Source organism: Pseudorasbora parva, chromosome 8, assembly GCF_024679245.1.
Source record: "Pseudorasbora parva isolate DD20220531a chromosome 8, ASM2467924v1, whole genome shotgun sequence".
In the NCBI taxonomy this organism is placed as follows: Eukaryota; Metazoa; Chordata; class Actinopteri; order Cypriniformes; family Gobionidae; genus Pseudorasbora; species Pseudorasbora parva.
The window spans coordinates 17,207,938-17,234,788 of NC_090179.1; the positions used below are offsets into that span (position 1 = coordinate 17,207,938).

Genomic DNA, 26,851 nt, shown 5'->3' on the forward strand with positions numbered 1-26,851 from the left:
CTGAGCAGATTGAGAAATACTTGAAAGCATGCCACGTTCAAAATTGCTTAAATCACCTTTCATTCCCATACTGACATTCAGTTTGGAGTTCAGGAGATTGTCTTGACCAGGACCACACCCCTAAATGCATTGAAGCAACTATTGGTTGATTGCATTAATGAAAAAATTGAACAGGTGTTCCTAATATACTTTATTAAAAAAAATTCATGCATTCTGGGAGTTAAGTGTTTTCCACCCTTGTCCATCTCTTTTTATTTAAACTTTCAGACAAGGCTGGATTCAAAATTTCGACAGACAGATTCAATACAATAAAAGGAATAATGGAGATCTCACTCATTTTAAAAACTTTTTATTGCTTACATGCAGGAGTGCCATAAAATTTGAAGACTACAGTTTTGAACATTACAGAAGATGCAAAATAATCATTTTTACTTTGTTTCTCCACCTCCCTTTGTACAGTATAGGCATAAATAGCTCAAACGGAGAAGCAAACAGGAATATCTAAATGGGAACAGAGTCTAAAACGGCTCCCTTCACTTCCCTCTCCGTGTTAGAGAACCGGTGTTGAGAACATGCATCAACACAGTGAAGTGCAGTTTACTGGACCGGACTGACGCGCGCGCACTGACATACTCACTGACAAAAGAGCTTCTTCGTGCAAAAGAGGCACAGATGAAACGGATACATCTGCATGGTTTTATACCTGTTAAAGATTGATTAGTTGATATACATCAGAATGTGGTCTTGTACCATCTTTCACAAATACAATTCAGAAGAAGAAACAGGTAATGTTTCGTGCAGCACTGCTTTGGTTTGCCCCCAGGTTATTGGATACATTGGACCTTCAAAGCTTGTGGGTAAAAACTAATAAACTGCATAGTGACATCCCTCACCAAGTCTTTTTATTCTTAACCTCTGTCTTTTCAGAAAGTGTGCTTGTACTTTTCAGTGCTCTGGTAAAAGATAGTTTATCTTAAAGTGAACATGTAAACCACAAGAAGAACAGAGAGTGGTCTCCACTTCCTCTGAAAATGCACAGTAGTAAAATCCATCTGCTCGAACTTCTCTGTTTAAAGGCAAGCCGCTCCATTATAACAGCATCTGTGTGTGGTCCAGCCTGCTTCAAAATGTTACAAAAGAGCACCCGAAATCAAAGATTCAGAGTAATTTTACGACCTAATACAAAGATTCTTTATCAACAAGATCTCAAACATGTCAGAAGTAGCAACTTCCACCACAATTTGGATAATACGCACCTTATTGCAAGCCTATTTAAGCTTGGGCCTAAGAAAACTGGAATCTAACCTTCAGGACGGTGGCTTTAGTTTGGCACTTTGAATACAAGACAAGATCTCTCAACTTGGGAGTAATTTGAACAGTAGTGCATTCACCTTGTGATCTCTAGGGAGCTTGGATCTTGGACAATGTCACCAGGAACAGTCAGAAGGTTAATCGTAAAAGCTCAAAAACATTAATGTGCATATTCATAAGCCACCATGTGTTTGCTAAATGATTTGGAATGATCCACACAGATCAAATATTCGGATCGCTTAATTATTCCACATCTCAGAAATCCCTGAAGCCTTGGAGATAAGTTCAGTGTCTTGATTTGTGTAAACGTTTTAGTGCGTTCCAGCATATTTCTAAATAATCTTTACAAAACTGACAAATCAACATTTAGAAATAGTGCAACATTTTTGAGGGGAGTTTCACACTAGGTTCAGCCCTTTTACAGTTTCTCTGACCATCGACAAACACTGACCAAAGAGTACCGTTAAACATTCAGCTGACAATTCATTTTAACTTGAAAGACAAAGAAGTGTGCGGATCGAAACGAAAGAATCAGGCTATTTTGCGTTTTAAGCAAAGGAGAACAAGAACCAAGCAAACATCAAGGAGCATTCAAAGTTCAATCAAACAAAGGCGAAGACATGCAAACTGATATGGAGTACACAAGGAAAGAAAATTCCATCAGAGGGAAGATTCTTTTGAAAGTCTGGCACTTACTCCTGCTGAATAAATAGTTACATTCCCCCAAAATATAGTCCACCCCATTTCCACTGGTGTGTCATTCCCACCCCGAAATCATGCTTGTTCCTAAGTGTTCCTCTGAAAAAGCAAACATTACTATAAAGATCTTGGAAAGTTGTTTGGTTGTGCCGTAACTTCTGACCAGAAGAGGGAAAAATAAATCAAAACATTTATATCAACAATATGACAAAAATAAATGCAAGGGAAAAATTAAACAGTTGTCCAGTTGTCTCATTTCTTCTGTTTTTTGAAGATCTTGAAGGTGTGTTTCTTGCGACTTGCGGCAGAGTCAGTGTCTTCACCTGTAGAGCCGCTGTCTTCTTCTGGGGGGCTCTTTTTTGAGGAGATCTGGGGGATACGGTTTCCAGCCTTCACCTCCGTCAGTCCAGTGGGGGACGGCGTGTCGGGTTCAGTGGAGTTTGGGCTTAAGGAGCGTGAGGATTCTGACATAGACATCACTGCCTGAGAGCCAAGGATCTCACTCATACTGGCAGATTTCTCAATGCCATACACCTTCTTCATTAATATGGGACTATCAGAACCTCCGTCGAGAGATGCTCCCCCATCGTGAATTCTGTTGCCTCCATTGTGGGTGTTAGAGTGGGCTCCCTCTTCAGAGCGTGAGTGGGGGCCATACAGGAGTGAAGTGGGCTTCACGGGAAAGCTTTTGGAACTGTAGGACAAGCGTAGCTGTTCGCCGGTCTGGGATATACACAAAGAGGAATCGGAGTCGGAGCGGTTCAAGTCCCTGTGAAGGAAACGATGAAATTAGCATTGGGACAATTTGAGATATCAGACCAATCCAAAATAGCCAAGACAACTTACTGGTTATATGCAAGGTATCACTGCATTTACTGCTACTTGAACTCATCAGTGAGTTGTTCAACCCTCAGAGAGTTAAACATGCAACATTTCATGCTCAAAAGTTGTCCAAACTGAAGCACAACATGCCAAGACTCAACTACCATGAGCTAAAGAAGTGTAGTCTATACATAGAGCAGGGGTGTCCAGAGTTTAGCTGCAACTCTAGGACTCCTGAACCAGCCAGTTATGGTCTTCTAGATAACTAGTAACAGATGTGTAGGTGTTGGAGCTAAACTCCAAAGGAAGGTGGTCCTCCAGGAACAGGATTGGACACCCTTGAAATTTGGCGCTTTTCCACTGCATGGCAGAGCTAGGCTGGTTTTGCTTTTCCACTGCAGTTAGTACCACTTTAAAGTGGATGGGATTATAGAATGATCTCTGGATCCGCTCCTTGGCTACCAACGAGGGGAACAGCTGCACCTTGCCTACTGGCCACGATATATTTATTTTAAAAAGTGCAAACAAAATTGCGGTGGCTGATGATGCTAGCTGGTTTATTGTATCATGTCGCAAATCCAATGATGCTGGTAGTCTCTCTGACCAACCAGTGATCTGCTGTGTGACAATTTAATATCAGTATTGCATGCTTGGAACCTCAGCCGGGGTAGTACTATTTAAGCCAAACAGTGGAAAAGCACCTATAGAAACATCTACCATCCAGAGTGTCCAATTCTGCCCCTGGAGGACCAGTGTACTGCAGAGTTTAGCACCAACCCAAAATAAGCACCAGCTTGAACAAGCTAATAAAGGTCTTCAGGTTCACCAGAAACATCCAGGTGTGTTGTGGCACATTGGAGCCAAAACCAAATCCAGTCCTAGAGGACTGATGTCATGTGGACTTTAGTACCAACCCTAACCAAACACAAGCTTGTTGCAGTTTTCAGATTTACTTGCAATCTACATACAATTGTGTTTAATTAGGTTTGGAACTAAAGTCTACAGGACTCCGACCTTCCAGGACTGAAGTTCAAGAGAACAGGACATGCATGTGTGAGAATGGTTCAACAAGGGGCAGATGTTGTAAGAAAAAATTAAGCAACCAGCTAGAATGTCACAGGAAGTAACACAACCAAGATGTAAGATGCAGTGTCATGAACGGTTGTGAGTATAGCCCATTACAGCAACAAACCCCATGAGTAGTGATTCACCACAGTGTGAAGTGTGAGGTAAAAGAGTTTTGTTAAGTGATTTGGAAGAAGTCCCAGGATCATGCCAGGTTAAAAGCACAAAACAAGCACAACAGAATGAAGTGATACCCATAGCTACCGCAACGATGGGGGCGCTCTGGGCTGGCATCATATGGGAGGTCTGGGATGGTGTCCATGGGCTGGAAATATGAAGAGTGATAGTGGGATGCATGAGGAGAAGTGGCGACGGAAGAGGAGTAGGGACCGTGGGATGAGGCGGCGGAGTAGATAGAGGGATGAGACATAGCTGAGGAAAGTGGAGGTAGTCCCATAGAGTCAAACTGCCCCAAAGATTGGCTGTGCGACTGGCGTAGCACCGTCCTAGATCTGGACAAGTATGAGCTACCCTCCCCTTCTTGCCCACAAAGTGCAAGACAACTCTCTACCAACCTCTGCGAATCCAGGGCCAGCTGCGGGTCAATGTGGCGTTGCCGGAGTGACATCATACTGGGAGCTGTAGAGGCACATAACAATCAGGTCACTCAGAGAAAGGATTCAGAGCATGCAGACATTAAAATAACAGGTGATGGGTGGCAGGCTGGAGGTGGTGAAGCAAGAAACTTTGTGCTAAGAAGGAAAAATGTATAGGCGTGTACAGGCTCAATGGCTTTACTCAGAAATAGACACAAAAGGGAAGTTGTGAACAATCTTAGACACTAATCAACCATTCATGAATTTCTTCATGTTACATTTCCTGTTTTTGTTGAAATTGCTAAAGGTGATGAAAGTCTACTGTAAGATGTTTCTGCATTAGCTATGCTAAAGGGTGTTTATTAAACTTCGCACAATAACTATCCAATAACATAATATACTCTTATGTACAATAATATAGTTTTTTGAATGAGTCAACATAAAATGTTGTTCCAATGAGCCATTTTACTTCAATAACATATTTAAAAGCAAAACGGGATATTCAGTGAGAAAATGCATTATAGGACAGGATTTGATTGAAAAATAAAAGGACCGGTGAAGTCATATCAGAGGCAGCCTGATTCAAAGATTTTATTATTATAAATAAGGCTAACTAACGAATGCTCAATGATAATACCAGAAAAATGTATTAAGGAAGTAAAAAGGGTCTATTTTATATTTCATATTGACTCCATTAAGTTGCATAAATCATAAAACAGTATGAATCGACTAATTTTCTTTGTGATGTGCGATGCATAGTTTAGGGTAAAAGATCATCGATTTCAAAGTAAGCCATTTCACAGCTGTGGACAAGTACAAGTTTGAGAGGTGTGGAGTGGGAGTGTTTCTTTCTGTCCAGTTCCCTTTGCAGTATCAAGGGTAATGGGCAGCATGCTGCTTTAAGAGAGTGGTTCAGGGAAACAAGAGGAAGTAAGAGGAGTGGTTGAGGGTAAAGGGCATGGTAGTTTAGCCCACCAGAGTACTTCCAAAACGACTGGCAATCCGAATTCAAAGACCAGAGATCACTTGCTCGACGGCCCATTAGCCACGTTGCATCTGGAGAGGGTAAGGGGCAAGGGTAGGTTGCGACTGTTAATCATTTTACTACCAACATAGTGCTACCGAACAGTTATCAACTATATTTTTCCCCCCTGGCAAAGCTTTTGCTTAATGAATTAAAACACTGAGGATGTAGAAGGATGTTAATCCTTGATCCTTAAAACTTTTGAGTTCTTGATAGCTACAAAAAGGATTTTAAAACAATTCTGATATATTGTGGGAGGAGTTATCAGCAATGCAAATATCAAAAGTAATACACTTTACCCAATTAACCCAATTTTATTTCATGCTTTGCACCTGGGAAGACAACTATTTTGTGGCTTCTTTGAGCTTCCTCTGTAACATTATTTCCCAAATTCAGATAAAGCATTACAATTACAACAATCAACCTCAGACTCCAATGGACCCATAATATTAACTCACACACGCTTCTTCTATAGGCTACTCGCTCTATCAAATTTAATACAATAAACTGAAGGAAAAAAAAAAATCTGTACAAAGAGTGCATAGCTGCTATTTCAAAAACATATGAGACCAATGTGTAGGAAAGATTTCGAAGTACTCCCCTCTGTGTAATACAGACCTGAAGATGAGGGGAAAAAACGTCAACTGAAAGAGTAAATGAGAACTGTGCAAACACACACTCAGTGCATACAACCGTTTCTGACAGATCTTGCTCACAGACAAACTAAATCCCTCAAAAATAGAGATTTTTGGATTTGCTTAAAAGGTCACAAGGTCTTTGCTGGCCTTTGGCTGACCGTGGCTTATCCCTATCGCTGTCCGGCAGGCCCTTACATTGCAGTGTTCCAGGTGCCACTATGTCTTCGTCCATGTCATCCATGTCGTCGGACAAGAAGTGCTGGGGTGTGCTGCGGCCGCCCATGAAGCTGGGGTCCAGGTTGAGGGCGGAGGCCAGAGAGGGCAAGCCTGGGTTATTTACCAGTGTGAAGCCTGTTAAGATCTCAATCTGCTGCCAGCGATGGAGTCTCTCTCTCAGAGCTGCTGTTACCTCACCCAGAGCTTGCCTGGAGAGAAACAGATACAAAATGAAAAGATAGAAATGTTAGGGTTATTCTTACAATCCTTTCATTTTTGTTTTTAATAAGGCAAATATCAATAGAAGGGTTAATGAGAAAGAGAAAAACAATGACTTACTTGGCTGCAAGTATTTTGTGATCGACATCATCAAGTGAAGAACTGTGAGCCACATGGAACGTCCCAAATAAAGTATTTCTCTTCTTCTTAATCTTTTCTGCCTATGAAACCAGGTCACATTTTTAAAGAAAACTATATTATTATTACTAATATTACTATACTTATATTATATTATATGTGAAACCCACCTATTGATATTTTAAAAAATCTAGCAACGGTTGTCTCATCAAATCATAAGATTGTAAGACTGAAAAAACTAGTATATGCCAAAATGTCTGAATGAGGAACAAGGACTCTCTGAGAAAATAAAGGAAATTAACATCTGAACTGTCCCTCACACACCAATGGAGACGCAAGTCTCACCTCACTATCAGCTAATCTACATCTTTCCCTTTTGACTCCCTCTCCCCCAATTCATTCCCTCTCTCATGCTGAGATCACTGAAAATGCATCCAGAATCTCTATATTACAATGTCAATCCACACGATAGAGTATCATATGTGTTTGATATCATTTGAAATGTCTCAGTGCGACTGGTACAAATATCTCTACTCCACAGAAGTAAACTAGAACGTGATTAATGTTTTAAGAGTTTAAAGATATCTTTCCTTGGTGTATGGTGGGTGTGGCTTTCAGCCATTTGGCCTCTCTTCTAATCAAGTCTATAAGACTTGATCAATGCAAATTCCTATTGTGAACTGGTGTTTCCATTTGAAAGGGTTTCAAATGGTTCTGGGTATGTATCTGGTTCTGGGTATTTAAGGAAATGTTGCAAAGAGCTCAGGGCTTGACACTTTAAACCGGTCAGCCCGTAATGTTGGATGTCTCAAGATAGCCAGCATTATGTAGTTTTCAGAAGTCAGGTATATATTTCATTCTTTACTTCAGACTATTTAATGTTATATATGGATTACCTTTGAATTGACTATGTAATTGGCTTTATACATTTACCTGACTGTAAATAAATTGTTACACTTTGATTGATTCTGACTTGCTCTGGAATTATTCAGGTTGGGTATAATTTCAACAAAGGGTAAAACGGAATAATTAAATGTGTAGTTAAACTATTAAAGAATGACCAAATAACCAATTGGCATTCTAACCTAAATTCTAAATTATCATTAAATGGAGTCAGATAACGAGGAATTGGAATAAAATCCCCTTTGCCCCGCTGAAAAGACGAACGCGCAGCAACCTTCAACCGCCGATCGTTGGTCTCCATTGGGACGATTTGGGCGGCCTTACAAGATCTTTAGAGTCTAGTATCCCAGTCAAATATTAAAGGCCTATTCACACTGGGACAATTTTTGCGAGTTTATCACTGACGTTTAACTCCTCGCGACTAAACAAAGGGCGTCTTTGTGAGTGTGCACACCGACTCCTATACATAAAAAACCCTCCTCGGTTCATTTTTTTTGTTTTGACGCAGCAGGTTAAAAACTGGCCGACCAATGAGATTTTGTGCTTTTGTAGACGCTCAATCACAAAACGGTCGTGCTGAGCACACGTTGACGTGACGAAGAGGAAGTAAGTAGACAAAGAAGATCGGCTGCTAATGCTGTTTGACAGCTAGCAAAAAGTGTGTGAATTGTTTTGGCAAATACATAAACACTTTCTCTTCTTCTTCTGTGTGACAAGAGAGTGTCAGGAGTGTAAAGTGGCGCAGCACCACCTTTTGTGCCGGGAGCTCCATCTACTGAATGTGCACATTCACTTAGTGCGAACACACAGACACGTTCTGACATTAAAACATATACTTAATTGTCTATTACTATCACTCAATTACCCCTTAAAATTCAAAAACTATTTTACAGTCTTGGTTACCACATTAGAGTTGTACTACCACAAGGAGTCATGTTTTTACCATTGTTGCTCAGAGCTAAACGAATGACTGTGACAGAATCTGCTCACCCCGTCTTTGGCCACCTGCAGCTGTCTCTCTGCGTTCTGTTTCTTGATGTTGTAGTACTGCACCTCCACCTCATGAGTGAGCTGCAGCCATTTCTGCAGGGATCCAGGAGGAGACCAGCTGCTGCGAGACTCTAGCTCCTTCTCAGCCTTCTTCAAGGCCATACGCACCTGCAGAGGGCGCCAGAGACGGTACAAAAAGCAAAAAATCAGATACAAAGCAAACCTCACAAGGATGGGAGCACTTTTTATCAGAATATTAAAGGAGGATCAATAGTATACATATCAGGGTGTTTACAGACATGAACAAGTGAAATTTAAGACTTTTTAAGACCTTTTTAATACCACATTATGTGACATTTAACCTGTGATGGAAATGCACATTATATAACACACACACACATTTTATATATATAAAATATGTAATGCAAAAGAGCATGAAGAATCATTTTCACACATGAACTGGCACCTCTGAGTCCAGAGCTTAAATGTATTGAAAGTCTTTAGGATGTGCTGGAGTAGACTTTACAGAGTGCTGGACTATTGCATTAATGCAAGATCTTGACCAAAAAGGTATTCAACTTTTGATGGAAATAAATGTGATGTAATTTCCATCAGGCGTCTCGACAATGCACGAGTCCAGCACTTCCCAAAGACTTTCAATACATTTAAGCTCTGGACTCAGAGGTGCCAAATCCTGTGTAAAAATGATTATTCATCCTCCCTCCCAACCATTTGTTCACAATTTGAGCCTGATGAATCTTGACAATGTCATCCTGGAATATGGCCATGATTTGTCTTCCTACATGGTTATTTAAGAAATGAAAACGTACACACTCCATGATGATCCAATCATAGACTCTTAAGCATTTGTCTATTTAAATTTTAAAATGTTTTGTTATATTTTCTTTTTTTATTATAATAATTTCATATATATATATATATAGCATTTGTATTAGTCTACATAGTTTGTATCACTTTATTTCAGTTTTTTTATTTCAGTTATATTAGTATTTTAACTAAATGTTAAACTGAAATGTTTTGTTTGGCAACTAGCTGAAATTAAATATTTGTTTATTTATATTATATTTGATATATAATATATACCGCTATTTATATTATATTTTATATTCACATAGAACCATATGAAATCTGTAAACACTAGAAAATATGCCAAATGCCCAGAGACTGAAATTGCAAGATGGTATTTAACCTTTCAACCTCTTCTATTTATCCCCTAATTTGCATGTGTGATTATGACAATTAGCCAATTTACATGACTCATTCATGACTCATTTGGCAAGCTAATGAGAATAAACAGCATAAATTACACTAACTGAAACATTTTATAGAGACAAGATGCAAATTATTTAGCCACAAAAAAGCTTAACAGCCCAACCTAACCTTACTAAGATAAACACAATTAATCAACTCCTCCATTACAGTGGTAAATAAACAGATCTCATCAAACAAGGGCCTTGGAGAGTGGGCTGAGGGGTCGGAGAGCCGAAAGAGCCCTTTTTTACAGAACAGCACTAATGAGCTTCAAACCCACAGAGATTTGTGCCACCCTCTGACCCAGAATACACACTTAGTGCCTGGGTTGAGATAGGCCAACAAGGGGAGCCTATGCAAAGAAAAACAAAACAACAACAGCAAAAACACAATTCATTTAATTCAGGTCTATTTTTGTTCAGTGATGCCACTTGTGGATTTTATTGTACACATTTTGTAAACAAACTAAAACCAAATATGGTCATACAAGGAACACTTTTTATGTCACAGACATATTGGTGCTTTTTAAAATTCTCTGATCAGGTTCTGCAAAGATTTTTCTCCCATCAAACCTGAAGCATTAAGCTGTCCCTTATGCAACAGCACTGCGGTAATTATTCAGTTAAAGTAGGCCACAGCTCTGGACACTGCACTGGGAAGATACTAAAATGTGTCAACAACATGCATTTCCTTTAGTGATAATGTTTGATAAAGTTTTATCAGTATCAGTACAGGGGGCAGTCATGGCCTAATTATTAGAGAATTAGGCAACAATTTGATTCTCAATACTGGCAGGAAATGACTGAGCTGCCATTGTGCAATGCACCTAACCCCTAATTGTTCCCTGGGTGCCAGTGTGTTTGTAACTTTTCACTGCTCCTAATGTGCGTGTTCTAACTTGGATTGGTGACATGCAGAGCATGAGTCACCATATTTGGCCTTGACATTATGTCACTTTAAAGTTTGAGATCATCTTGCAACCATTCCCACCCACTTCCTTTCCATTATTTCGTGAAGAATGCCCACCCAATTAAAATCAAGAAGATATGCCAGCATTTTGTAAGATCTAGAACACCAACACAGTAAGTGACATCCAACCACACTTGAACATCTTTATTAGGGGACTTTTACCTGCTCCAGCTCCTCCTCTGCGTATTTCTGCCGGCTCAGCTCATTCACGGTTCCCTCCCGAAGCTCCTTCAGTCGCTGCGCCTCCTGTTTGGCAGCGTTGATCTCGTCCCTCAGCTTCTGCTCCAGGTTTACCTTCTCCACCTCCACTGAACGGTGCTCCTCCTGAGCAATCTGTAGTCTGTGCGGAGACAAATGAAAGAAAAAATACACAAAATAAGTCACTGTAGATCGAAATTTTACTGTTTAATATATATATTTTTATTAGTAGTATTCATTATCAGTTAATATTATGCATTTGTATTATAATTCTTTACTAATATTCATTATCATTTGTATGGTCAGTATTATTTAGTCAGAGTGAGTCTAAGAACAGGAGTGTGAGAGACATGGGGAGGAGATAATTTTGAATACAGGAACATGTAGCATAAGATTTCAAATTATTAAGTATTGTGTTTGTTTAGCATGATGTTGTTTTACTACTAATGCAAGTTATCGATAAGATATATTTTGAACAATGAACAACAGGTTTCTCTATGCATATGTCCTAGGGTATATTATGCCGCGTGAAAGCACGTTATAGCGCAAATAACCTGTTTATCTGGTAAAGTCTGAGCAACCTATAAAACCCAAACTGGGTGTCCAGGAAGACAGAGTAAGCTGGAATGAAGATCATGTCCCAGAAAATTGTCTCTCTCTCTCCTATGTCTGATATAAAACAATAAAAAGAAAATTTCTTAGCAATATAACTGGTGTCCAGTCCTGTGATATAAACTACCACAGGGAAAAGCTTAATTTTTAAGTCTTCAGTCACAGCGGAGCATGGTGTTAGGATCAATTCCAGGGAATGCACTAAATTATAAAATGTGTATCCTGAATGCAATTCAACTGGCTTTGGATAAAAGTATCTGTGAAATGCATAAATGTAATCTCATCATAGCATTCACAAAAAAGGCTTTTATTACCAAATAGCTAAAGTGACAACTAGAGTGATTTCTGAAAGTTTTTTTTGTTTTTTATTTTTTTATCTATTTGAGTATATCCGTTACTATTTAAAGCCCTGTTTTGGATGTACTTACGACCTTGATTTAACGGATCCCTTCGGGAACTAGTAAATACACTGCTGTTTATAAACACTGCAGAATACAGAGAGGGTTCAGTCTTAAACTATATTACTAAAAGCCGTTTTATTCAAAACCAGTACAATGAAAAACAATTCTGCATTTCAGCATCCTTAATTGTAGCAGATTTAAGCTTGTAGCAGATCACATGATGTCTCACTCCTTTTCTGCCAATTAAATGGTGTCTCTACAGTTCGGCAAACAAATAGCAGAGTAATGCACGGATTAAGATGCTAAAATAAAACATAACTGATGACGGAAACTAAGGCATGCTTGATAAAATTCCTGACAGACAAGCACCACTAAATCACAGCATAGCCTTAAACCCAGCTGTGCTCTTTTTAGCTTCAGGGCCAGCGAGTCGTTGCTTAAGGTTTCAAAGAGGTTCAAAAGCAGGTCTTAAGCACAGTAAAGACAAATATGGCTGCTTGCTCTGCAAGTCTATCAACTGGACAGAGCTATATTCGACTAAGGACTGAACTGTATCCTACCGATAGGGGTTATTAATGGCCAATATCTAGAGAACAGGCGATATATAAACACTGCGGTCCAAACAGAGCCCAATGAAAATCTGTTTTAAACAGTTAAAGTGATTTTGAAATTGCCCGATTAATTGGCCTGGCTTATATATTGGTCTATCACTAACTTCAATAATCCATTTTGTAAACACACTCATAAACAAGATGTCACATCAGGTCATCATAAAGATACATTATAAACAGCCCATTAGCAGGATAAAAGCTCTAAAGATTAAGAAACCATATAATTCTATTCACCTGCAAGTGCATGCACATTATCAGACACATTTCCAGCACCTTCAGCAGGAAACTAAATTCACAGGAAACTCTGACTTGCAAAACATTGAGGCGTCATCATCAAGATGATGGTGACGATGTAATACGCAGGAAGGTGGAGTGGAAAAATAACTGGCAACCAAAGTCTAGGCTCTCCTGAGCTATGACGGGATTAACGATTTTCCTGGCGTAAGAGAGAGAGGAAACGCAGGGCCCCTGATTCAATCAGTTGTGTCTATATAAAACCCAAGATCAATCTTCCCTTAAAGGAAGAGGCTTTATCTGTCCGGGGGCTTTGCTTGAAGCATATCGAATGACACCGGTTTAGGCGACGCTGGGCTGACTCACAAGACATAATATGAATACCTACAGGATTATGGATACCAAGTTTAAACCAAATTGACTTATTTCTTAAACCCTACCGACTAGAAAAGAATAGATCTGGTTGCTGAATGACTCATGCAGTTTCGTTGGCATCCAGAAGATGGCAGGCTTCGGAGGCCTGACGGAAAGAGAAACAGGTGGATTGGGGGAGAAGTTTTTCATTGAGTGAAGCATTAGTGTAAGGTGATCTGAACTTACAGCTAAGACGGGAAATCTACAACCCTAACCCTGACCTCTGCCATTCACCATCCTCCAAAACAAGAAATGGGACCTCGGGCCTACAAGTCAACAACAAATATCTAGCAAGGCAAGTTGGTTACGCTTTATTTTAAGGTGGCGTAGTTACATTGGACTTATTCAAATAAGTACGGAGTAATATTATTTAGCTATAGAGTTAGAGTTCAGGTTTAGTTTAGGGTTAGTTACTTGTAATTTTGCATCATTCAGTGTTATTACTGGAGTAAGCACATGTAATGTGTAACAACATCACCTTTAAGTGTCACTGGGATATTTTTTCAAATCTCATGAATGCATTGTCAGAGATCTAAAGTGTTCCAATTTTTCATTCACCAGCTTTTATATACAAACAAACCGTTTAGTCTGACTCACCATTTTTGCAAAGAACTTTCGTTTGAGCTTGTGAAAGCACGACTATGAAAACAAAAGGCAATAGAAACAATAGAGACTATGCATGCAATGATGAATTAAACTTTTCTTTTCTTCCTCTCTTACCAACGTGCACATGCAGCCTCAGATGAGGGCGGTGAAGATGTGAAGAACATTTTCTCTCAGGTCTCATTTTACGAGGGTCAAACAAGCATGCGAGAAATATGGGAGAGGACATGAAATCCTCAAGAATGAAGTCATGCGTGCTCGTCTCGAACATAAACATTCCTTAGCAGCTAAACCCAAAGAATTCACAGCGTTTTATTGCAATTTTGTTTTCTCATTATACAAGTTATGTAATAGTCCTGTAACTGTAGTTAAACTGCATGTGCTGCAATACACCGGCAAACTGAAGCATTTTGCTAACGGTTATTTAACCTAACACATTCTATATGAGATTAATCAGATATTTATACAATGACATTTTCTTTTAATGGTATCAGTTTAATGATGAATTTGTGAATACCCCCAAACGCTGCTGTCATGTAAATGAACGGGCAAAATGTATCAAAAGGTTTACATTTTTTGTTGAAAACAGCATCATGTAAACATTGACTTGGGCCATGATATAATGATCTAAATAACCTACCAATGAGATTGCAACTACCCAGAATGACCTGACAACCTCACTAACCAGTGACACACTAAAGCAGCTAAAAAAAACAATGCCACACCCACTCCCCTAGTTGTGGAAGTGCATTTTCAATGGGCAGGCATCACAAATTTTCTTCTGCAAATGTAAACTTTTTAGTTTATAACATGTGATTGTAATCAAACTGAATGGGAAATTGCCATACAAAAAGGGCAGTTTACATTATGCATAATTTCTGACTCAGAGTGAATGGACAGGGATCGATGTGGTAATTTGGCAGCGTTCGAGAAGAGGTTTGTCTGGTGTGAAATGCATCAATACACCTACACAGGAAACTGCTGGAAAGCCTGACTCAACTGCTGCAGCCTTGATAAGCATTTACAATACGTCTCAAATGGACTAAAAAATGCCTACATGCAAACGGCCACTGTAGCTTGCTTAAAAGGCCAACCTGACATTTCGTTTCATCTAAAAACGAACAAGCCTACATCAAATAAAATGCCCTTTTATGAAACAGCAGCCCACAAGGACCAGCGTTCATGTGTGACATAACTGGCAGAGGCATTTATTTTATTTTTATCCTCGAATTTAAGCTGAGATGATTCAAAGTATCCAGGGGTTAATCAACTCCCTCAGGGTTGACCGGAGCATGTAGGCTTCTCACCCACCAATCACCAGAGACGTGACCCGGTGACTCGACTGGTTGTGTCAGAACACAGCCTGCTGGATGTCCGCCACTGTAACAAACACACTCTGCATAGTTTCCACTGCCCTGTCCCCTTCACACACGCTCTCACACTTCATTCACATGTTTAAGGGATACACGGACCCCTCTGGGCACACGGTCTCCTGTGCCATTCGCTTAAAGGTGACAGACTATGAGTCTGCATGAGGACTTCAACAGGAAGCTGCCGGAAGAAGGTTGGTATTGAGGGATCAGAGCATTATCCGCGTTCCTACATTCCTAAAGTCTCAGCATACGCTCAACGGTTAACAAACACAGCCATCTGATGTACTCAATACTTGCTGGTAAATATTCTCAGAGAGCAATGACCTTTTCCAGTTTGAGAAAATTACTTTTTGTACAGTTTTAAGCCATCTTTAAGACAACAAGTGTTAATAAATTTCATAATACCAAATCAAAATAAATATTTGTTTATACATGTTGGGTTGGGATATAATTATGCCTTCAAGAATGGTAACAAGGTTAAGTTTCATTTGACATTACAAATACCACAAGGTACTACTTTAATGTTTACTAAATGTAAAAAAAAAAAAAAAGTTGATATTTCAACAATTATGCACATTTCATTTGTCAGTTTACCATACGAAACCATGAAATCAATCAATCTTTCAAAATATAATATAATAAAATAAATAGTTTTAATAAAATTTTAATTAGCTAATATAGCAAGACAACTCTAGGCCCTGTTTACAACCTGGTATTGGTATTAAGTAGCATTTTTGTCAATTCAATCACAAGTTGACAATTCTAAATATTGTATTGCTGGGTTGATATATCAAATATCGTGATGAACTGTCCGATTTACACCCCTAGTAAACAGGTATGTCTCTCTCTCGTCTACTTTGATCCAATTGACCAAAGTGCATCGTAATGCCAAGTGTAAACAGGGCCCTAGAAACAAACGGGCAAAAAAAAAAAGACATCTTTATGATCAAAGTAGATCCTTTTTTTACTATATGATTGATGCATTGAGAAAATGCACAAATAAACACATACTTTTCTTAAATATGGATGGGCAGGAAAAAAACATTTATTACCTATTATGTTTATACGATTATATCAGGCGCTTCAAGAAACTGGCTTAGTTTGGCATCTTAAATGTAACTGAAGCAGACAATTAGTGTGGATTCTGTTGAAGTTTTTTAACCATTTGGCGTTCTCTTTTAAACAGATGTTCTCTCTTGCAGATTATTCCCATGCGGGTCCATATCCTGTTCCCTCAGAAGGGAAGCCCAGGCTCACTAAACACTGTAAAAACAGTGACCAATTTATCGAACATTAAAGCTCATAGGAACTCCATTTAGACAGTGACTGCAAATCATAAATGCCATCTTAACTTTATGAGCTCCTGTGCTTAAAAAAATATTGTCATCCACCATTAACTGGAGTACAAGGCTCAGCTGGAGGTCTAGGTTAATTCATAAACCGGCCATTTTGAATATCAAAGCAAGCTACACAAGTTCAAAAACTTAGTTCAACAGTATGCAACTTAAAACTGTGTTTGTTTATGGCATTGGACACACTGCATCGACCAAAGACATTGACTGACAAAGCAATGCCTTACACCAGAGCCAGGGGTTCCAAGAGTCACCAAGAGTTTCTCACACAGAATCTAAAAATAAAGAAAGGTTCTCACTTCTGCTGTAGGTCATGAAGGCTCTGCTCTGCCCGATGGAGGCTCTCAAGGTCTATTATCATCTTCTTCATGTGGTCTTTAGAGTGCCGGTTCTGGATGTAAGCAAACCAGCAACCTCCCATTCCGATGACTATAGACACCACCAGCATGAAGTCCTTCAGATGGTTATGTCGGTTCACTGTGAGAGACAGAAACCAGTACATACTTCAGACAAGTACTCATTTAGCAAACCCAGGGAATAACCCAGAGTTTAATGTTTTTCTCAAGGACACTATGGACTGATCAATGAACGCATTGTTTGCAGCATTTCTAATAAGACGTGTTCAGTAAATATGCCTGCATGTCAGTGCATGCTAGTAAAATGATCATGAACATTTTTTTGTACAAAGATTTACACTAGAACAGGCAGAGAGAATCAGTCCACAATGATGGTTTCAAAACCTAGTAAAGCTGCCTTATAAAGGCCCGGGTATACTTCATTATACGTATTGCACACAAGCCTTTTTAAAGTATACTCCTTTGGCCATGAATGCGGAAAGACATGTTTGGTACGCACACACTATCTAGCGGATTTGGTTTTCAAGCGGTCAAGTCACTTGGCACTGTAACCGTTTTAAATTGTTTACTGCATAACCAAAATAACTGTTTTAATCACACCTCCGGCCTTGCACTATACTCACAACAATTGTCCCCGCCCTACTTGGTTCAAATAGATGGTTCAACTTTAAATAGATCTAACACAGTCATATTTTTGTCTTACAAATCAAACATAATTTTGAGGGTTTATAAATCGAGAATGTAAATATATACACCTACATTATAACTATAATAACAAATTTTTCCAGCACAAATGGCTGTCAACCCAGAATATTTGCAGTGTACTTAGTAGAATGAAAAACTTCAGACTGTGAATGGGTAATAAATAAAGCAAGTGAAGAGCCTCCCTGTTGATAAAACTCCCGATATAATAAATCACCTAGGTAAAGTGTAAGTACACTTTGTTGGTTATAATGAAAGGATTCGCGAACGTGCGGCTCACGTCGAACAAAACCTTGTGCATTTTTATAGGTGTTAAGCGAATTCTTACTAACTGACTAGCACCTTTGATAGGCCACTGTGCTCATGAACTCAACAGATATGATTGCGATGAGCTAAAATGCTCAACGCTTATAAAAACATGCTGTAAATAGAAACCTTTGACGATCAGATCTCAAACAAGAGATCTCGAGAACAATCTCAAACTCTCTCACTCAAACAAGAGTGTTTGAAAGTAGCATCTATCAGCGGGTACCAAATATACCTGGTACTCGGTGCTACTAGTACAGCAGAAGTCATTAAATGAAGGGTTGCATTGGCTTCTGCAGTCACAGTCCTGTAATAATTACCACAGCTGCGCCACTGGGCAAGACCGTTAACCTAACAAGAGCCCCGGGGATGCCGCCACACAGTCCTGACCCTGGCTGACTCAATTTCTTACTCTATCTGTACATCTCCATGAGAAAATAATTAAGTATTCTTTGAGAGAGGGAAAATAATACTCTTTTTTCAACTCCCCACCTTCTAGGGAGCACGACTGGCAAAAAAAAAAACGGGTGTTGTGCATTAGATCAAAAGCTCTTTGGACCAAATCTCACATACTAAAATACTTATTGCAAAGTTAAACCATGGTTTAACCTGCATCACCAACATGCGAACCACAAGCTAAATGTCTAGAACATGTGCAATAACAGCTGCACCACAGCTTTAACAAAAGCAGAAGCCTTTGATGGAACACTCTGGAGACAGATAATTCAAATGTGTTGTTAAACACTGAAGCATGGGCTTTTAAAACCTGTCAACTGTGCCAGCGATTTAACAAAAACAGAGACGTGATTCTGATGGAGGCATTGTCTCGAGGTACCAGGGCAGCTGGAATCGGTGTCAGCAGATCGGCAGGGTGGTATTGGGCTGTCACATGCAGCCTGCACCATCAGCTTGGTTTCCTGAAGCCAGACCTCTTCAGAGTCAACTTACACAATGAGATCTGCCACATACAGACACTCTCTCTAGTATCAAGTCTTTCTTTGACTCCTCTGAGAGGATGGTCTCAATATTGGCTGACAGCAGAACATTAATAGCAGCCACTGCAGGGAATGTCAAATGCAAATGCCTAAAAACATTAAGGTTGCTGGATTTAAAGAGGTTTAGTTTAAAAGTTTAGGTTCTTACACTCCTCGGACTAAAAGACAGACAGACATCTTAAAACAAAAAATACACTTCCATCTAATTAAAACATACACTACAATTCAAAGTTCTTTAGAAAGAAGTCTCTTACGGTCACAAAGGCTGCATTTATTTGATCAAAACTACAGTAAAAAATAATATTGTGAAATATTACTACAATTTAAATAAGTGTTTAATAACACTACTCCAGATTTCAGTGTCAAATGATACTGTACTCATAATCAACTTAATGCATTCTTGCAGAATAATTAATTCATTCCTTTAATATTAACTCCTAATGACCCAATTGTGGGGGGGGCGGGGAACGAAACAAAACATGAGCAGTGAGCACTCAAAATTAGGAAAATGCATATCCTTTGTAAACTCCATGACAATTTTTGAGACATTATTGTTAGATATGCAACAAATTTTCAATTCTGAACACCGATAAGGCAATATTTATTTTCATGTTTTGGCTGATGAATGTATAGCCTATATTTTTGTTTAAAAAAATATCTTTGGCCAGATTTGGAACAGCATTCTGAACAAGGCATTTAGTGCTGCGCTATATCACGTCCATAATGTCAAACACCCTCATTCTAGTGTTCTAGTGTAACAACTCCTAGGACAGATCTCGCTCATAACAAAAGGCATGTGAAGCACATGGTTATGTCAGCCCCAGTGTATTCTGGGATGTGGTGTAAATCAAATCACAACGCAATGTTAATGTACGAGCTGAGGCATGCAATCCAGGTTGATGGATCACTTGACCGTTTCCAGGTCAAGGCAGATTCTTCAGATAATGCTGCTAGGAATGCAAGATTGTCTGAGAATGGGTTCCTGGGAAAATGTATGTGTGAAAGGTATTGATGAAGCAAAGCAAAAACAAAAAAAACAGTCCCTCTTTGATGTCTGCACATTTTACAAATTTATCTAAACCTGCTGAACCTGTTCACCAGCATTTTGGAGGGTTAGACACTGGCTGCATCAGTTTCAGTGCGCCAGAGACGTGTGCTTAGAATACAGAGTAACCGTCTACACCCTCCCTATCCAACCCCTGGAGCTTTCCCATCGGCCTACAGCAGATGAATACGAACCTCACATGATCCGTAGATGTTGGCTAATTGGGCTCAGAGAGCATTTAAAAAGGGATGAGACGGACCATTGTAGAAAAACATAATTGAAGAAATTGCATTAATCAATATGGCAGAAACCTGGACCAACCAAATAATAAAAAAATACATCTGATCTCTATACACACTTGCATACAAAATGATTAAAATATAAAATTTAAAATGAGGAAATTAGGTATTTGAACACCCTGCTATTTTGTAAGTTCTCCCACTTGGAAATCATGGAGGGGTCTGAAATTGTCATCGTAGGTGCAGAAACATACCAAAATATATGATACTGTTATTGTTTAACTATTTATTTGTCTGATACAGCTGCAAAAAAGTATTTGAACACCTGTCTATCAGCTAGAATTCTGACCCTCAAAGACCTGTTAGTCTGCCTTTAAAAATGTCCACCTTCACTCGATTTATTATCCTAAATTAGATGCACCTGTTTGATGTCGTTAGCTGCATAAAGACACGGTCCACCCCATAAAATCAGTAAGACTCCAACTACTAATTTGGCAAAGACAAAAGAGCTGTCCAAAGACACTAGAGACAAAATTGTATACCTCCACAAGGCTGGAAAGGGCTACGGGGAAATTGCCAAGCAGCTTGGTGAAAAAAAGGTCCACTGTTGGAGCAATCATTAGAAAATGGAAGACGCTAAACATGACTGTCAATCTCCCTTGGACTGGGGCTCCATGCAAGATCTCCTTTCATGGGGTCTCAATGATCCTAAGAAAGGTGAGAAATCGGCCCATAACCACACGGGAGGAGCGGGTCAATGACCTGGGAGGAGCTGGTCAATGACCTAAAAGAGCTGGGACCACCGTTTCCAAGGTTACTGTTGGTAATACACTAATACGTCATGGTTTGAAATCATGCATGGTACGGAAGGTTCCCCTGCTTAAATCATGTCCAGGCCCGTCTTAAGTTTGCCAATGACCATTTGGAAGATCCAGAGGAGTCATAAGAGAAACTCATGTGGTCAGATGAGACCAAAATAGAACTTTGGTCATAATTCCACTAAATGTGTTTGGAGGAAGAAGAATGATGAGTACCATCCCAAGAACACCATCCATACCGTGAAGCATAGGGGTGGTAGCATCATGCTGCTTTGGGGGTGTTTTTCTGCACATGGGAAAGGGTGACTGCACTGTATTAAGGAGAGGATGACTGGGGCCATGTTTTGCGAGATATTGGGGAACAACCTCCTTCCCTCAGTTAGAGCATTGAAGATGGGTCGAGGCTGGGTCTTGCAACATGACAATGACCCGAAGCACACAGCCAGGATAACCAAGGAGTGGCTCTGTAAGAAGCATATCAAGGTTCTGGTGTGGCTTAGCCAGTCTCCAGACCTAAACCCAATAGAGAATCTTTGGAGGGAGCTCAAACTCCTTGTTTCTCAGTGACAGGCCAGAAACCTGACTGATCTAGAGAAGATCTGTGTGGAGGAGTGGGCCTAATGAGAGACAGCAGCAGGGTTATTGGGCTGCTGTCACTTTAAGACCTGATGCAAATGAGGTGTACACTCCGATGTACTTCTAAGTCTTTACGGTCATTTAAGAGGATGCTCTACAAAGCAGGCATTTTGGCATAATTTTGTGTTTTGCCAGTATGTGCGCTAATAGCTAAATATGGCCGGTGCTCTGTCAAGAGAAATGTCAATTTAAAATGAGCTTATACAGCGCTTGACACTGATACAAACAGTAACAATGGCATATCAATTTAAGCCCAAGTCCACATCCACGTATGCAAAGTGGTTCACAGCACAGAAAACAGCACCTTCCCAACATAACAACAACACATTTGAAGGAGATTCAAAATAGGCATTGTTCGCAGGTGGCAAATTAAAACTTAAGCTGGAGTTATACGAACCTACGGCGGTTCGAGCAGGACGTTACACTGGAACTACTAATGACTTGTTTCAGACAGTTCAGAATCAGTTCTTTCTTTTGGGAAACAATAACTTCATTTATTGTGAACTTTGAGCAGTGGTTGCTTCATATTTGCAAAGTTTCATAGTTCACTACAAGATATCTGAAGACCAAGAGGTTAAACAGGATCTTCTGAGCTTATTTGCATGAACCGGCTCACAGACGTGTTTAAAGTAAAGATAGATTACATCTGTGAAACATAATTCTACCTAAGCAGGCACAGGGTATCGATCTCTAAAAAAATATCTACATCCAAACATTTAAACATCCAAATATGACATATTTTGGTACCAGAGGGAAATCTCACTCACTCATAGGGGCTCCGAACAGAACCGTATCCAGAGCTTTAAGCTGAAGTTTCTGAACGTGACTCCGGTCCAGAATCTTCAGGACAGTTTGTGTCAGAGTGACATTCTTCATTGCCAATCTAGAAGAGGAAGAAAAAAACAAATCACTAATATATAAATGCAAAAGTGCAGCAGATGGGCTCTGAGTAAGAGGCCAGGTTTTCATAAAACGAGTCAAATGGAAAAATGAGTTTCAGAGCTTTTCAAAACATTCAAAACATTTAAACATGTTTTTAATCCATGATGCTCACAGTGGTCAAGTTTTGAATGTCAAGTATTTTTTCGTCTCACCTTAAGTGGAATACATGCTCATTTAGGACAATTGTCAAGTGTTTCCGGTCACAGTCGAACCAAACAAACTTAACCAGCATGTTGGAGGCTAAGAGCACAATCTCAAAATAAATTACCACATCCTGCTCTTTTCTTTAAAAGCTGCTGTGTCTAATTTCCTCACCACTAGCATCAGCAAACGGCACAAATAAACCTTTTTGTGAGAAAGAAATCTATTTACAAATGGCTCAGCATGGATTACAGTTGTCTCTGCATATTAAAGTGGGATGGCATACATTTTTATAAATGTCACACGCACACACTTAAGTGTTTTTTTTGTTTTTTTTTAAATGTACACTTAAGTGTTAAACTGATCATATACAGAAAATCGTATACAATGTTAGAGTGATATACAACATTACAAGTGATTTTAATTTAAAATAAATGCTGTTTAAATATAAAGCAGCACGACTGTTTTCAATATTGATAATCAGAAATGTTTCAGAATATTAAAATGATTTCTGAACGATCATGTGACACTGAAGATTGGAGTAATGATGCTGAAAATTCAGCTTTGATTACATGAATAAATTACATTAACGTATATTAAAATAAAAAACAGTTATCTTAAATTGAAGTGTGAAAATGTAACTTTTTTACTGTAGTTTTGATCAAAGTGCAGCCTTTATATAAGCCAGACATCAAAAACATATAAAAAAAAAAAAAAAAAAAGTAAATTAAAAAAAAAAAAAAAAAAAAAAAAAAAAAAAGATATAAATGTGTCTTACCCACCCCATTTTTTAAATAATAGAACTGTGTGTGTGTTAGGGCTGAAACAATTCATTGAATAACTCAAGTTAATCGAATTTAAAAAATCCTCGAGGCAAAATCATCTGCTTCGACGCATCGTTTAGTCCATTAAAAATCACACGGATGTTGCGGAAAGACATGTTTTTGTGTAAGGACTCGGAGTATGTGCGGATTGCGGTTATATCCGCGGTTCAGGTGGGTAAACTTTGCGGGTGGTTGAGAGAAATCAATGTGTTGATTTGAATAAAGACGCAGAACTCTCATTTCACTGTAAAACCCAACCCGTCTCGGCTGCGTGGCGTGTCCGTTTTTATTGCAGCTCCTATGTTAACTGGTTAGAGCTTGCACACTGCCTGCGTCACACGCGCGGAAGACGCGTGCATGCTTCAAATAGAAGAGACGCCTATTTTTCACGCGACACGCAAGCGTGTTGGAAGCGTTTCCAGGCAAAATAGAACAGAAAAAGATGTTTATATGTCATTTTGAAACGAATACATATTAATAAATGACATTTTCATGTTTGAAAGTCTGTAGGTTAACATAAATGCAGATATAGGCCTAATTGTAAGAATAAAAACAAGATAATTATCGATTTTGAAATATTAAACCTGTCAATAAAGAACGAAATATTCTATAGCCTATTTTGCAGTCAATACCATAGATATGTATGGTCAACAGGCTACTGCCGACGTTGTCTTTGCTGTATCAATAGGCAATATATTTATATTTAACATGAAGTTTAGGGCTTCCCTGTACATTAATAGCAGCAGCACCAGTGCCGCGTCAGACACGCTTCTGGTGTGCAAAGACAGAGAAAACGGCATGCAGCCGCCTTACGGCTGAAACGCAACAGAAACGCCACGCTCACACCACGCTTGCAGTGTGTCTCCGGCCTTAGTCTTGCTATTTTTAAATGAAGACAACTGTGTGTTGAGCTTCAGAATGCGACGCTTAACATTTAAGTTTCATTTGCGGCAGTTCACGCGTCAGCTGAGGAAATACGAGCAACTCCAAACACATGAACGCGATGGAGTTTGCTGCTTTGCACATGGATCACCGTCATTGTGATGTGTGTGAAATATTTAATGAGACTTTATATACTTTAGAGCTGCAACTAACGATTATTTTTTCTGTCGACTAATCTAACGATTATTTTTTCGATTAGTCGACTAATCTAACGATTAATTTTTCGATTAGTCGACTGATCTATCGACTTATTTTTTTACCCTTTGAAATTTTTCACAATTCTGTGGCACCCCCTCGCATAAGTTACGCTAGAGGTGTAACAGTACAGACTGCTCACAGTTCGCTTTGTATCACTATTTTAGGTTCACGTTTCAGTACAGTTCGGTATTTGCTATGTTCAGGGGAAAAAGGACTACTGTCAAATGAAAATAAAGAAAATAAGAACAGATAACTTAAATAGAAGCAACAGCACAAATAAATACTATTGAGCAAAGATGAGAATAAAAAAAAAACAATGCTTATCAGGTAGGTCTAACATTAGTTTTTAGGTAGAGAAATGGAATAAAGTAATCAAAAGTAAAATAACCACACATTTAACTGTTTAAAATTTAAAAAATAATCCTTATTAAACTTACAAAAGCTTTTCAGTCAGGAGCAGTGAGTGATGTCCTTATCTTTTGTTTGACATTAAACAGACAGCACTGAAGGCTACTTCCCCTTTAAGACCCACGGATAGTCGTCGTATTTTCTGTATAAAGTTCACTTAAGGCATAGAGTAGGCTATGACATTTTGACATACTTTTTGTGAGTTTGTCCGTTTAAGCACAGGATTTGAAAGATAACTCAATATTTGCGCGCTTTGGGACGAGTGCACAGAGACAGATCTTCTCATTCGAGTCTCCTGGCTACACGGGGGGTGATGACGGTGAAAATGACTGCTCATATTCGGACGTACAGCAGCACTCGCATGCGTTTTATAAAGTTTACAAAGAGAGACCGTTTTGCCCACGTTTTTCTTTTATTATCGCTGTTGTTGTAGTGAGGAGTCAGCACGTGCATCCATCGACAGAAACATACATACAGCATTATTTTCAAGTTACAACCCATATTAAAGATGCGTCATCAGATGCGAGATGAACCGAAGTGTAAGTGCATCCCCGCAACTTTTGCTCGGGATCCCGGTTGGGAAACACTGTCTGTATTGATTGACACCGCGCTGGTTTGTTTAGAATTATATGAGCGCCGTGAGCGCGCGCTGCCTTGTTTTACGGTCGAATGGAACGCGTGTGTGTGAGTGAGTAAGAGACGCGCAAAAGGGCGGAGAGAGAACTTAAGGAAATGCAGCTAAACGAATATGCGTGCGTCTTTTAAATAGCGTAAAAATGAATGAATGACGAATGTGGCGGCCGTTATTGATTATGTGGCAGTCCGCCACAAATTAGTCTATGTGTGGGAAACACTATATTGGCCTCTGTTTAAAGTATTCCCATACTTTTGATGTTCGCGGTCTTGGTTTTTGTGATAGAACCAGGAGCAGAAGCCAACATTACGCGAGATGAACGTCTGACACGACGCGTCGACGCATTTCACGAACGTCGACGTATTTCCGTAGTCGACGTCATCGATGACGTCGACGCGTCGTTGCAGCACTAATATACTTAATAATATCTTCGAAATACATTATTAAAATGTTCTCAATGCTAGGCGCAACAAACATCAGAAGATGTAACGTGTGTGTGTTTGTGATGAGCAGCGCTCGTGCTTTCAGAGCTGCATGCTTTCATTGATTTGTGTAATTTAAATATCACACTTTAATCATATTTATAGCTACTAAATTAATAAAACAAGATGTTGCAATGATGAATGATTAGCTAAAAATGTAGATTTGTAGCCTGTGTGTGATCTAGCCTACTTTATCTGAATTAAATACAAACTCATCTCTCGCGTTTGCTCACGCTCCAGCGGTTACTCCTCCATGTGATGTATAGGTTGTTTAGGTTAAGAAATGTAATATGTAACGATAACATCGCGCTTAACACCGAGGATTGAAGTTGTGACGATCGGGTGCGGGTGGATGGTTTGTTTAGCTGATTCAGTGATGTTAGAGCTGATCCGCGCATCTCTTGTTCTTATTTCAAGTTACCCTGTCCAATATTTTGTGCTTCTTACAAAAGACACAAAGCGTTCAGAACACAGTAAAGGCTTATGTCATGTCTGAGCTGAAGCTGAAACATGAAAGTTAAGT

At 39.3% G+C, this 26,851-nt stretch overlaps 1 protein-coding gene across 5 annotated transcripts in view; it reads right to left on the bottom strand.

Annotated features, from left to right (window-relative positions):
- Window positions 1-333: 333 nt before the first annotated feature.
- stim1a (stromal interaction molecule 1a) overlaps window positions 334-26,851 on the bottom strand; it is a 62,128-nt gene continuing 35,610 nt past the window's right edge. The window contains exons 6-14 of one of the 5 annotated variants that reach the window (XM_067450223.1): window positions 22,525-22,640; window positions 16,960-17,137; window positions 11,025-11,202; window positions 8,622-8,789; window positions 6,711-6,811; window positions 6,351-6,580; window positions 5,469-5,549; window positions 4,152-4,536; window positions 334-2,779 (exon numbers count right to left, since the gene is read on the bottom strand). In XM_067450223.1, the coding sequence (XP_067306324.1) occupies window positions 2,263-2,779; window positions 4,152-4,536; window positions 5,469-5,549; window positions 6,351-6,580; window positions 6,711-6,811; window positions 8,622-8,789; window positions 11,025-11,202; window positions 16,960-17,137; window positions 22,525-22,640 (1,954 nt within the window). In that variant the 3' untranslated portion in view covers window positions 334-2,262. The remainder of the gene's footprint in view (window positions 2,780-4,151; window positions 4,537-5,468; window positions 5,550-6,350; window positions 6,581-6,710; window positions 6,812-8,621; window positions 8,790-11,024; window positions 11,203-16,959; window positions 17,138-22,524; window positions 22,641-26,851) is intronic. The other 4 variants (XM_067450225.1, XM_067450224.1, XM_067450226.1 and 1 more) reach the window with 4 other exon arrangements.